Source organism: Sardina pilchardus, chromosome 12 (assembly GCF_963854185.1).
Source record: "Sardina pilchardus chromosome 12, fSarPil1.1, whole genome shotgun sequence".
Classification (NCBI taxonomy): domain Eukaryota; kingdom Metazoa; phylum Chordata; class Actinopteri; order Clupeiformes; family Clupeidae; genus Sardina; species Sardina pilchardus.
In genome coordinates, this window is record NC_085005.1 from 25,445,231 (window position 1) to 25,457,730 (window position 12,500).

Below are 12,500 nucleotides of genomic sequence, written 5' to 3' on the forward strand. Positions count from 1 at the left end.
GAAAACATATACCCCCTTGGCGGAGGTAAATAACGTCCTTGGCGGAGGTAACAGCAGAGACAATATAAAACAACAGAGGACAGAGGCAAGGGAGGGGAATGAGAGGCCGGTGGTGAGGTCACTCACCCAGGTTGCTGCAGAACTCTCCCAGCATGCCGTCTGGGTTGGCGGTGGGGATCTGGGTGAGGCCCGACAGGATGAGCACGTCACTGTTCTTCAGGGAGCTCTGGTCCATCGGCTGGAAGGACACACAGATTACACACCGTACACACACTGCAATTTCCCAAAGTTCTGTTAGCAGCGGCTTATACACTGATTTTGCTAAATTTCTTCAGCTATGAGGTTAATAGTCAGGGAAAGTTAATATGCTATTAATATGGTTTTGTTTCTTTCAACTTGCATAAAACACTGTCCTGTGGCTTATACACAATGCGGCTAATAATACACAGGAAAATACAGTAATACTGTTCTGTTTTCAACACACCGTACAAGTTACAAAAGATGATGATCTACGTACAACATTAGCCTCAACAAAACTGTTTATATATATATATCCTTAATGAAAGCACAATGTAAGGACATGACATGACATTGACACATGTTATTCATGAACTCACACACACAAACACACACACACACACACACACACACACACACACTGGGGAAGGGTGTCACCTGTGGATGTGTGGTGAGGAGAGAGGACCCAGACACGTATGACACTTTCTCATAATGCGATTGGATGGTCCAGTTGGAGCTGCCCAATGAGTAGCCAGAACTTAGAGGGGTGACCTGCACTGCCCCAAAGAGTTCCTAGAGCGACGGAAAAAAAGAAGTAACAGAAGAGGGAGTTGAGCAGCAGGCTCCAATGGAATCCACAGCTCAACAAATAACACGTATGCTACTTCACCTCCAGCTATCTCACAGTGTACACGGATGTGTACCATGCAGGCTGTATGGTGTGGGAGCACAGCATCAGCTACATGAATACATGTAAATAGACATGTAAAGATAGACACACGGGAATGGTTGTCACTCACCACTTTCTGTCAGTGGTTCTGGATGAGAGTGTTATACTAAATGAATACGTGACATGTATATGTAAAGATGGACAAACACTGTGAGTGGTTTTGGATAAAAGAGTAAGAGAGAAGTGACTAAGGGCTCTTCTCATCCGTCTTTTATCTATCCTCCCTTCCTTCCTTTGGGCCTTGTTCCCACTGATCTAGATAAAATACGATGGGGCGGCAACAAAGGGATAGTCTATCCAGTGTACTTTATAGATCAGTGGGAACGAGCCGGAGGACCGAGGAAGGAAGGAAGGAAGGGAGGATAGATAAAAAGACGAATAAGAAGTGACTACCGTAATTTCCCGACTATTAGCCGCGGCTTATACATTGATTTTGCAAAATTTCTTCAGCTATGAGGTTAATACAGTGGGGCAGTTAATATGGTGTTGATATGGTTTTGTTTCTTTTAACTTGCCTAAAACATTGTCCTGCGGCTTATACACAATGCGGCTTATATGCTGGAAATGACTGTATATGTACGTGGAAATGTCCAGATGGACACACAGAGACGGCGGTCCGTTGGTTACTCACCACTTTCTGCGAGTAGCCCACCAGCTGCACCTTGCTGAGGGCCGAGTTGACCTCCTGGATGCTGTAGCAGCGCTTCCACGCATACACGTCCTGCACATCCTTCAGGGGCCCGGGGAGCAGTCTAACACACACACACACACACACACACACACACACACACACACACACTTCATCCCTATATCCAATGACACTTATGCTTTTTACTGGTAATGTGTCTTCGCTTTAATAGGTTTACATTTCCAAACTGAAAACCACAACAAACCCATCATACGAGAGGTCCGTTTTTGATTTGAGTCAAGACTTTCATTTGGCTTCTGTCCATATCTCAGAAGCTTGACATAAATACTGTTCTCTCTAGCCTGTCTGTCAGCAGATTAGTTCATTCCAATTTTGCTCCAATCCAGGTCACGTGGAACACGCAGAGAGTTATTATATATTTGTCGCACACAAGTTGAACTCAGTTACCTTTGTATTTCCTTGTTCTTCCAGCAGGTGGCAGCCTGAGCTTTGGGCACACGCTCCATGAAGTTGACCAGCTCCTCCATCAGCAACCTGCAAACGCACGAATCACAGCTACTATCAACAACAACCGGCAAAGGGCAGGAAGCTAAAAAAAAAATGGTAATATACTGGGAGTATGGAGAACAGACAGGAGCAAAAGAGATAGAGGGAGATTCCCAGGTGCACTCCCCCCAGGGACAATTGCGCTCATGGATGCACTTATTCCTACTCTACCTTTTTAATTTCACTATTTTTGTCGCTTTCTACTTTTTTCCACTCTTACTGCACTCTACCCTTTTAAATGTTCCTAAAATTGCTGTTAGAATTGCTCTGAAAAAGCTTAAAATGTTCTACCATGTTGTGAGTTTTTGGTTAAAAAGCGTCAGCCAAATGTAATGTAATGTAATGTAATGAGATAAAGAAACAGTGATTAAAAGATCAGTGTGTCCTCGTCCCGTCTCCTTCCTGTACCTGCCAATCTGTAGGGTCGGCTCAGTGGCGTAGACTGTTCCTGTGAAGCCTGTGTGTTCAGTGATGTACGGCAGGGCCATCATACAGTGGTAGTTAGAGATCAGGATCACGTCTACGGTGGACAGGTCCAGCAGCTCTTTCTATACGTGGAGACAATAAGAAACATCTGAAATCAACCAATGCCATGCGGAGGATAAAACTGGATGGTTAGGGTTTAGGGAATAACAAAAAGATGTAAGGAAATCCATTCTGTAGATAAATCAAGTACATATTATGCACAGGAAAAATACCATACAATAAGTTTATGTATAGACAGTGAAAATCATAATTTTACCTCAGGAAGACAGAACTCTGGCTGTGAATCAACAAAAACTCTCCCTGCGCATTCCTTTAGCTCCTAAAATCAGAGAAGTAAAATTCGCATGATTTTCCATGGGTTAGTGCCTTTCTGCATTAGGAATATTTGGTAACATTCAAACCATCTCTAGATGATTTACCTTCTCAAGGTTTATTGCGCCATCTTTGGACACCCAGCCTGGCAGTTTGGAGAGCCGTTGGCTGCATTTTCAAAAGACAAACAAGAGCAGTTTTACTTTATTCTTATAAATCCTGGAAGCCATTTGCTTACCCTCAGTGGTTAAATCCAACTTTCTATTGTATTTATTTTGACTTCGTTCTATATGCAGAGTGTCGTGTGTTTATTCTTGAATGGTCAGAATTCAAAGAGACCTTTTGCTTTTCTCCAGGTGTGAAACATCAACATTTGTAGAAACAGTATGAGGCCAGGCCTCTGAAGAACATCATAGGCAAGGGGGGATTTTAATAAAAGAACAATAAGAGTAACCAAACCTGATGGTGTTACAAGAGGTCACCAAAAACTAAAGCACGTTCATCAACCACAGCCTGTGACTTATGACGTACTAAGTCTCACCTGTGAACCAGTGGGAGCGGCAAAAACTGAAGGACCGACGTTGTGTCCAGCCCACAATCCAGCATGATGGTAGTCGACTTAAACTTGAGGACATTGCAAGGCAACGTCGGATGCCCAGACAGACAGTACTGTAGGGTGAATTACACAGCACCAATTATTACCAATAATTTAATTATCTACAGTACTGATGACTATTGCAGTGTCGCAGTAAGCACTAAAGATGTTACAACATACAGCATGTGGAAAGACTGGTGCACTTGTGTTTTCATGTAACGTTACTTTAGCTTGCTAGCTAACTAAGTTACCTTTACCCGCGAGACTTAGGCTAACAGAAGTTTTTATAGGTGACGCTATGGTCAAAACTTTGTCATTGCTATACGCACAATCAGGAAGAAATGAAAAAAGCTGCACATAACTCACCAATTTCATTTTTCAGTCGTTGACAGTCACTGTTTAGCTGAACTTCATTGTCAAAAGCCTGTAGAAATGTTTCTTCTTCTGTTTTGTATCAAACAGTGATACGTTCTCGAAACTGTGTTGTGGCCACCTAGCGGTACGGAGTTTGGAGGAGAAATCAGTTATCAAAACAATGTGAGACGTAAGTTTACACAAACACAATGTTACTCTTTTTACGTGTATTTATTGTATATGTATTAAATGTGTCTGTCTAGGCAAGAATATTGATTATGTTCATGTAGTCCAGTGAGGGACAGGTTTTATGTAAATCGATGGTACTTGTAGTTTGGTTAAGTATCCGTACCCATTTGATGAGGCGCTACAACTCATACGGCGAACTACACTTCCCGCTTTGCTATCATACAATTTCCAGGTGTTGATGTCAAAATGGCTGTTGTCAGTCAGACAAAGGCAAGTCAGTTCGTTTCTGATTGAAAATTGAAATCAGTCAAAAGGGCCGGGCAAAACTGTAAAATTGATGGTGGTCATACGGTTCAGCACAAAAGGATTCGTCCGACTTAGTTGTCTGGTGCAGCTGTTTCATGATCTGATGCACTGAGGCTGTGACAAGATTCAAGGAAAAGGTAAGATTGCATTATTGTTGAATTAACGTTAGCAAGCTAGGACACATGATTACTACAGCAAGCTGCTATTCATTTGGCTAGCTAGGTAGCTGACATTACTGTAGCTGTTTATTTAAGTACAGTATACTTCGAATGCAAAAATGTAACTTTAAGCATCATGTTATTTAGCCATCAAGCACTGACAAATACGTGCCAGACTTAAATTCAAGTTTCATGATGACATTGGTGTCGTCTGATGTTTTGTTAATGCCCTTTTTCACAAGCTAATTAGCAGCCAGCTAGCTACAGTCACTTTCTGCAGGCTGTGTTAAATGCGTTGCATGTGCATGATGAAAATATGGCTTCTATGATATCATTTACATCAAACTAGCATGTTAAACGGCAGAATGTCGTAGTCATATAGCTACGGCGAAAGTGGGCAGTCAGATTTGCACGGATAACTGGCATAAGCAAGATGTGGGTTTTTTTTGCAGAAAGACATTGTTTCAAAAACTTTAGCCATCAGCAACTGGGAGTTCCCCTTGTACTGTGTGCAGCGTTACCTCCAAATGAAGGTTATGGGAAGACCATTTGGTTTGTCCTACTTGTGCCATTTGCGTATCTTTCCCTTATTATTATTCGCAATGCATTCTGGTCGTGTGTCCTGGAGATAATTTGATGCTGGTGTGCAGTTATTTTTGGACAGAATATGGGCGTTGCGCCGCTCTGTAGCTTGCAGCCAGAGACTACCGGATGGTTAGATTATGCAGTTGTGGAGCCATCATATGACTTCAATGTGTTTTTCCCCTCAGGGATTTTTGTATTGAATATAATGTGCTCCTCTGTTGTAACTTGGTGTATGACTAGCATTAAAGAATGGTAATGGCGATGGCAACTTGCCCAATTTCTGCTCATCCTTACCCACCACGTCTTACTCATTAGGACGACATGTTTGCACTGTAGGCTAGTGGTTATGTTGCCAACGTTAAAGGTAAACATACAGGTTCGTCTGGTACATTTTCAGATTCATTCTTGTTTAAACATGCATCTAATGTCACACATTCATCAGTGACTGGCAAAACCTTTGGGTTTACATTTACACTACACATTTCCTCTAGTGTACTGTAGCTTTGAAAATCTCCCTGGTGCAGACACGTGTGTGTGTGTGTGTGTGTGTGTGTGTGTGTGTGTGTGTGTGTGTGTGTGTGTGTGTGTGTGTGTGTGTGTGTGTGTGTGTGTGTGTGTGTGTGTGTGTGTGTGTGTGTGTGTGTGTGTGTGTGTGTGTGTGTGTGTGTGTGTGTGACACCGAATTGACCGAGTTGATCCAAGAGCAGGTAAAACTTGAGGCTGGCTTGTGAGAACTTTATTCTGGATGTTACTGCAGATCTCTAAGCACAGCACAGCACAGTGTTACAAAGTCAAGCCAAGGTAACGATGAAGCCATGAACTGTTGATACTTGTGGCTAGTTACGATGCCCGAATACACATTCACGTCTAGAGTCAAATCCGAGGGAGGCAGAAAGTGATCGGGCCTTCCTGGGTAGATTTGATTAAGCTGTCTCATCTGGGGTGAGCAATTAGTTAGGTACCCCATTTGGCGTTCTGTCTGCACGCAATAAACATTCTTTCTTAACCATTTCTATGGTATTAAACGAAGAACCAAAAGAATGACATTCAGAAAACCCACTAAAATCTAACAATAGCAAGACTCAAAAGTCCTTAAGGCCAAACAGCATGTGACGGATGCACGATAAGGCATGTCGATAACCAACTCGTTTGGCTTAAACTAATGCCTTAAGCATCACCATCTTAGTTGCGCCATATAGTTGTGTGGAGACAAGCCTGTTTGTCAAATACTGCAGAGTAGGAACTAGCACCCAGTGAGCAAGTAATAAGCTCATCTTTGTGGACAGCTAGCATAGAATCCTGGCGGTGCCAAAGTTCTGAACACAAAGTGCTTCTGAACAAGAAATTGTTGAATGACATGTTATGCTGCCCGGACAGCCAGTCACTTGTGCATCAGACTTAGCCTGCTAGTCATGGCTGAAGTAGTGATAACATGCGATTTGCAGAGAGTGTAGCCTATCCCATAATATGGGAGATACTGAACGAGTGCTTGAAAGAGAACAAGGTACAACCGCTTGTCGTCATGGACACAGTGTGACTGGCACATCAGAGCTTGCACTGTATGCTCGGACTGTGTCATTCTCTCAACTCTCTCTCTCTCTCTATGCTGGTCAGCATGTCTTTCTCTCCTCTGCTCCCCTCGTCTGTTAATGTCCCTCCATCCTTCATCCGATCATCTCTGTGACTGATTCCATTTGACTTTTGGCTCTCAGTATCAAGAACTCTGGGAAGGCTGCATAGCTGTTCTCATTGGTGTTAAATTATTGAACCGTGGTAATTGCCTGCTCCATATGGCAGAGTGAACCAGGGCATGGGATTGTTTCAGCTTTTGTGATTGTTCCTCTCCCTGTTTCAAGCCAACGAAGGAAATGGCATTCGTTGGCTTGGGTGCCATACACTAAGGGGTTTGTGTTAACTGGACAGGTTAAATACAAATGGCAATCAAGGAGATATAGTTGTGTGGTGTAGTATAGTGTGGTGTAGTGTAGTGTAGTGTGGTGTTGTCTGTTGTAGTGGTGTTGTGTGTTGTGTTGTGTTGTGGTGTAGTGTGTAGTGTGGTGTTGTGTGTGGTGTGGTGTGGTGTGGTGTGGTGTGGTATAGTATAGTAGTGTGGTGTGGTGTGGTGTGGTGTGGTGTGGTGTTCTGTGTAACAGTGTAGCCTTACTTGTTCTTCTTTGTTCCTGTAGTTCAAGTGGTATTGCGAATGCACATTGAAGGCTGTGTAATAGCTCCTGCAAGGTAGTGAAGACTAATATAAAGGGTTTTACCTGAGGGGTATTTTACAAAAGCAGAATGAAGACATTCAAGATAAGTGATAAAACCAGGTTTGACATAGCGTTGTCTGGTCATCCTTGCTCAACTCGTTTCACTAACACCAATCCAGGATGAATAGGAGCGACTATGTGAAGCCGGGTGCAAGTTATTCAGGATATGTGCGCATTTCGTGTCTCCCCCAAATAACTCACGGTTGGAATAAAAAAGACGCGGAAAATAGCGTCATTCACAGAAAGGGAACATCTGGTTTTGATATAGACTAACAAGTTCAACGAAGTAAAGTTTCACTTTTTTGACTATTTTTGTAACATAGCGGGAGTAGGTGTGGCAGAATGCAAATTTACTTATGCACCCAAATGGAATACAACTATTTAAAAAATCGCATGGAGGTCTGATTTGAATGACAGCTAGCTGAGCCAATCAGATAATGTAATTACCATTAGAATTAACTTAGCTTGGCTGTTAGCCTGGTCGGGACCAGGCTAGTTGCAGAGAATAAATTCCCATGGCAACTTATGTGCCATCTCTTTTGTGAAACCAAGTCAAGGGTAAATTCATCCAGGATAACCAAAAAATCCCGGCTTAATCCCTTATCTAGGTTTTGTGAAATACCCCTCTGGAGTTTGTGAAGCTTTAGTTTGTACGCAACCTTGCTATTGTGGTACAAGGCAAGACAAGACAAGATACCTCTCAGGACACCCTGTGTGCGTTGGCAATGCCCCCTTATACAGTATTTAGTACAGGCCTATGACTGGCAGTTGTGCAAAATCTTATTAGATAGCCATTTCACACAAACTTCTTTAAGACACTAGGCTACCTAGTGTCCACACTTCTGGTAAGCCTTTTAAAATGTTACTAGTTGGTAAAGAATCAGCCATGCTTGTCATTTAAAGGTTAGCCGACTAAGTTAAACTAGTCATCCATTATCAGGGAGAGCATTCCACCAGTAGAAAGTTCAGAGAGTCATGCTCCAGAGTGATCGCTAGCTCTCTCCTCGTTAGGGTACCTACCTCTTGTAAACAACCAATGGATTGCCTCTCTGCTTAAGGTACTGGTGCTCGCTGCATGACACACATTAGTCCTACATTAGATGCTATTTTTTTGTTACAGTAGAATGTATGTTGTGTGGTATATCATGCCATTTTTTGTGATAACTTCAGGAGTCTGATGTTAGGCTACATCTTGCATTAGTGTTGATGGAGTAACATTGTATTTAGAGGTTACATTTATATCAATGTGCGCATGTTGTATGTGTATTGCAGCTGCTGCTAAAGGGTTACATTTTAAAAGCCATTTTCGTTTTTGCCGTCTTTGAGTTATGTTGACGGGTAGAGGAAGATTGAGAAGTCAGAGAATTGAGAAGTGGGGTGGGGTAGAGTTTGGTGGAGTTTGGATCAATGTCTTGTCTGGCACAGAGATCCTCCACATCATGTAGACTAGCCTGGTCTATTGTATGACCTAATCAATACTTACAATATTGCTGTTTGGTTGTGTCACCGGTCGCCACGGTGACCATGAGACATGAGGGTTCTGGATTTGATCTTAACAAGTCTCCAGGGAAGAGAAGAAAACAGGGGTGGAGACCCCAGCTGATGGAGTCTTGTTGTGTTGGTCATTGAATGTTCCAGTATTGTGTGTGTGTGTGTGTGTGTGTGTGTGTTTGCTTATGTGTATGTTTCTGTGTGTGCATATTTGTGTGTGTGCATATTTGTGTGTGTGTGTGTGTGTGTGTGTGTGTGTGTGTGTGTGTGTGTGTGTGTCTAAGGGCTCAGACTGTTCTCCGTGAGTATGTGGCCTTGTTAAGGGTAGATGTGGATGTGCGTCTTGAGCAAGGTGGTTTACACTCAGGAGGAGGCAAGGGGGTCATTCCACCTCAATTCAACAAATGCCTTCTGCTTGACCATCTCAGATTTCCTTCAAAATTTTACCACCTAAAGAGTAACCATTTAAACTAACCTAGCCAAAATATTAGATTGGTATACCTAATACATCCAGAGAAAAACATCTTTGAACATGGTACCCCCCTTCTGATTTTTGGCACATTGGCGCCCTCATCTCAATCTGCAGCAAAGTTCAGATGTCATTATCTCAAAAAGTTTTCAAGCTAAAGACTTAAAATTTTCTGTGAACAATGATTGCTACCTATAGATGGCACATATTCATTCATAGGCCGTATGTATTGATACTGACTATGTTTCAATCTTGTGAAATCAGAAGAAAAATTGCAGATGTTTTTCAAACCCCCACATTGGGTGCACCATTACACAATTTATAAACAAAATGTTTGGCAAATGGTTATGTCTCTCTACAGAAGTGTTTAAGCTATCTTTGAAAAAGTAATTAAGAGGTGTCTATATAGCTTTTTTGTTGGAAGTATTGTAACACAAAACTGAAAAATAATCAATTTGGATGATATTGTATCTCCCCATTACAGAGGTATGACAAGCTATACCAATGAATTGAACACATCTCCAGAAAGAGTATGAAATGGGCTTTCAGACTGTGAAATTTCAAGATGGTATTATAGCTGCAGTTATTTAAATTTTATTTTTTAAAATATTGGTCTATTGCAACAATTAGCATTGTTTTTTTGTGCTATTATTTCATGATTTCATAATCCTTGTCTTATTCCTAAGTATCAGATGTTTATGTCTTATTCTGTTAAACATTTATTTTTTAATTTACTTGCTGGGTGATGAACTAATTACATATTTCCTGTATTTCCTAAATAAATTGCTGCTGCCACTATTTAATGCCACTAGATGTCACTATTTAGTGATATCAGCAATGTGTTGTTATAGTAGACCAATATTTAAAAAATAACATTTCAATAACCATAGTCATAATACCATCTTGAAATTTCACAGTCTGAAAGCCCATTCCATACTCTTTCTGGAGATGTGTTCAATTCATTGGTATAGCTTGTCATACCTCTGTAATGGGGAGATACAATATCATCCAAATTGATTATTTTTCAGTTTTGTGTTACAATACTTCCAACAAAAAAGCAATATAGACACCTCTTAATTACTTTTTCAAAAACAGCTTAAACACTTCTGTAGAGAGACATAACCATTTGCCAAACATTTTGTTTATAAATTGTGTAATGGGGCACCCAATGTGGGGATGTGAAAAACTTCTGCAATTTTTCTTCTGATTTCACAAGATTGAAGCACAGTCGGTGTCAACACATACCGCTTACGAATGAATATGTGGAATCTATATGTAGCAATCATTATTCACAGAAAATTTGAAGTCTTTAGCTTGAAAACTTTTGGAGATAATGACATCTGAACTTTGCTGCAGATTTAGATGAGGGCGCCAATGTGCCAAAAATCAGAAGGGGGGTACCATGTTCAAAAAAAGATTTCTCTGGATGTATTAGGTATACCAATCTAATATTTTGGCTAAGTTAGTTTAAATGGTTACTCTTTAGATGGTAAAAGTTTGAAGCAAATCTGAGATGGTCAAGCAGAAATTTTCTCTAAAATCCGTTGAATTGAGGTGGAATGACCCAAGGAGTAAGTTGGAAGATGGGATTTTTATTGCAGCTTCCCAATTAAGGCCAATATTTGGCAATAAAGATAATAGAATAAGAAAGAAAGAAAAATAAATACTTTCAATAAATGAAATAAAAACTGACATGATAGTCAAAAAGCATAATAATATAATAAATAAAGCCGGCAAATACAATCAACCTTGTAGCAGGTCACAAACGAGAACACTCAGGACCCATGTCCTTTCACTTGCTGCTCTCCCGAATAGACTGTCAGACACAGTATAAATAGGCCTAAGAACTACCACTCAAATTGGAACATATCATATGTAAGAAATCTCTGTAGTGTTAGTTGGTGAAGTCGACTAATTGAAACAGCTACGGGATTACGGCAGAGGTGTATGATGAATGACTATGTTAACAAATGATTTTAGAACAATATGAAGGTCAACTGAAAACATAGACACGTCAGACACACAGATAACAAGTACATAGACCGTTTTAACAAGGTAGCGCATCGCTACCGTGACGGTACGCATGCGACCCGTCACAGGCCTGCTCTGAAGGTACGTGCTCTGGATGGCTAATTTATCACAAGTGACTGTGAGATCAGGGGCACAGCGTATTGCGCTCTCGGCTGTGTGGGCGACAGTCTGGAAGAAATATCCCGTATTCATATCTAACAGTTCTGATTTCCTCTCCCTCTGTCTCTCTCCATATCTCACTCATATCTCCCCCTTTTTCTTCTGTTCATCCCCCTCTTTTATCTCCCTTTTATTCCCTCTCTCTCTTGCCCACATTCTCTGTTTCTCTTTCTTTTTCTCTGATTATGTCCCCTCAATCCTTTCTTCTCCCTCTCTGATATTTTTCTTTCGGTCTTTTTTCCCTTCCTACCTCTGTCTGTCTGTCCTTTTTCTATCTTTCTCTCTCTCCTTCTTTCTATCTGTCCTCTCCTTCTCTCCATCTCTCTCTCCTCTCTCTCTCCATCTCTATCTCTCTCTCCTCTCTCTCTATCTCTTTCTCTCTTCTTTCCACCTCTATCTCTCTTCTCTCCATCTCTCTTCTCTCCATCCCTCTCCTCTCTCCATCTTCTCTCCACCTCTTTCTCTCTCTCTCTCTCTCTCTCTCTCCATCTCTATCTCTCCTTCTCTCCATCTCTCTCTTCTCTCTCCATCTCTCTCCCTCTCTCTCCCTCTCTTCTCTCCATCTCTCTCTCTCTTCTCTCCACCTCTTTCTCTCTCTCTCTCTCTCTCTCTCTCTCTCTCTCTCTCTCCATCTCTATCTCTCCTTCTCTCCATCTCTCTCTTCTCTCTCCATCTCCATCTCTCTCTTCTCTCCATCCCTCTCTCTCTCCATCTCTCCATTCTCTCTCTCTCTCTCTCTCTCTCTCTCCTGCAGGATGTCTCACTACACGGATGAGCCTCGCTTCACCATCGAGCAGATCGACCTGCTCCAGCGGCTGCGTCGCACGGGCATGACGCGCGCCGAGATCCTGCACGCACTGGACACGCTGGAGCGGCTGGACCGCGAGCACAGCGACAAGTTCGGCCGCCGTCTGTCCGGCGGGGTCATGGCCCCCCCGG

At 41.9% G+C, this 12,500-nt stretch overlaps 2 protein-coding genes across 5 annotated transcripts in view; one reads left to right on the top strand and one right to left on the bottom strand.

The window, feature by feature from the left end:
* ints9 (integrator complex subunit 9) overlaps window positions 1–4,043 on the bottom strand; it is an 18,310-nt gene extending 14,267 nt beyond the window's left edge. The window contains exons 1-9 of the mRNA XM_062550533.1: window positions 3,922–4,043; window positions 3,502–3,629; window positions 3,068–3,128; window positions 2,905–2,967; window positions 2,571–2,710; window positions 2,064–2,150; window positions 1,599–1,719; window positions 676–810; window positions 127–238 (exon numbers count right to left, since the gene is read on the bottom strand). Of these exons, the coding sequence (XP_062406517.1) occupies window positions 127–238; window positions 676–810; window positions 1,599–1,719; window positions 2,064–2,150; window positions 2,571–2,710; window positions 2,905–2,967; window positions 3,068–3,128; window positions 3,502–3,629; window positions 3,922–3,930 (856 nt within the window). The 5' untranslated portion in view covers window positions 3,931–4,043. The remainder of the gene's footprint in view (window positions 1–126; window positions 239–675; window positions 811–1,598; window positions 1,720–2,063; window positions 2,151–2,570; window positions 2,711–2,904; window positions 2,968–3,067; window positions 3,129–3,501; window positions 3,630–3,921) is intronic.
* A 320-nt stretch (window positions 4,044–4,363) lies between these two features.
* The window catches only part of hmbox1b (homeobox containing 1 b), a 23,770-nt gene continuing 15,633 nt past the window's right edge, over window positions 4,364–12,500 (top strand). For all 4 annotated transcript variants that reach the window (XM_062550176.1, XM_062550178.1, XM_062550177.1 and 1 more), the window contains exons 1-2: window positions 4,364–4,541; window positions 12,316–12,500. The exon at window positions 12,316–12,500 is cut by the window's right edge and continues 412 nt beyond it. In XM_062550176.1, the coding sequence (XP_062406160.1) occupies window positions 12,317–12,500 (184 nt within the window). In that variant the 5' untranslated portion in view covers window positions 4,364–4,541; window position 12,316. The remainder of the gene's footprint in view (window positions 4,542–12,315) is intronic.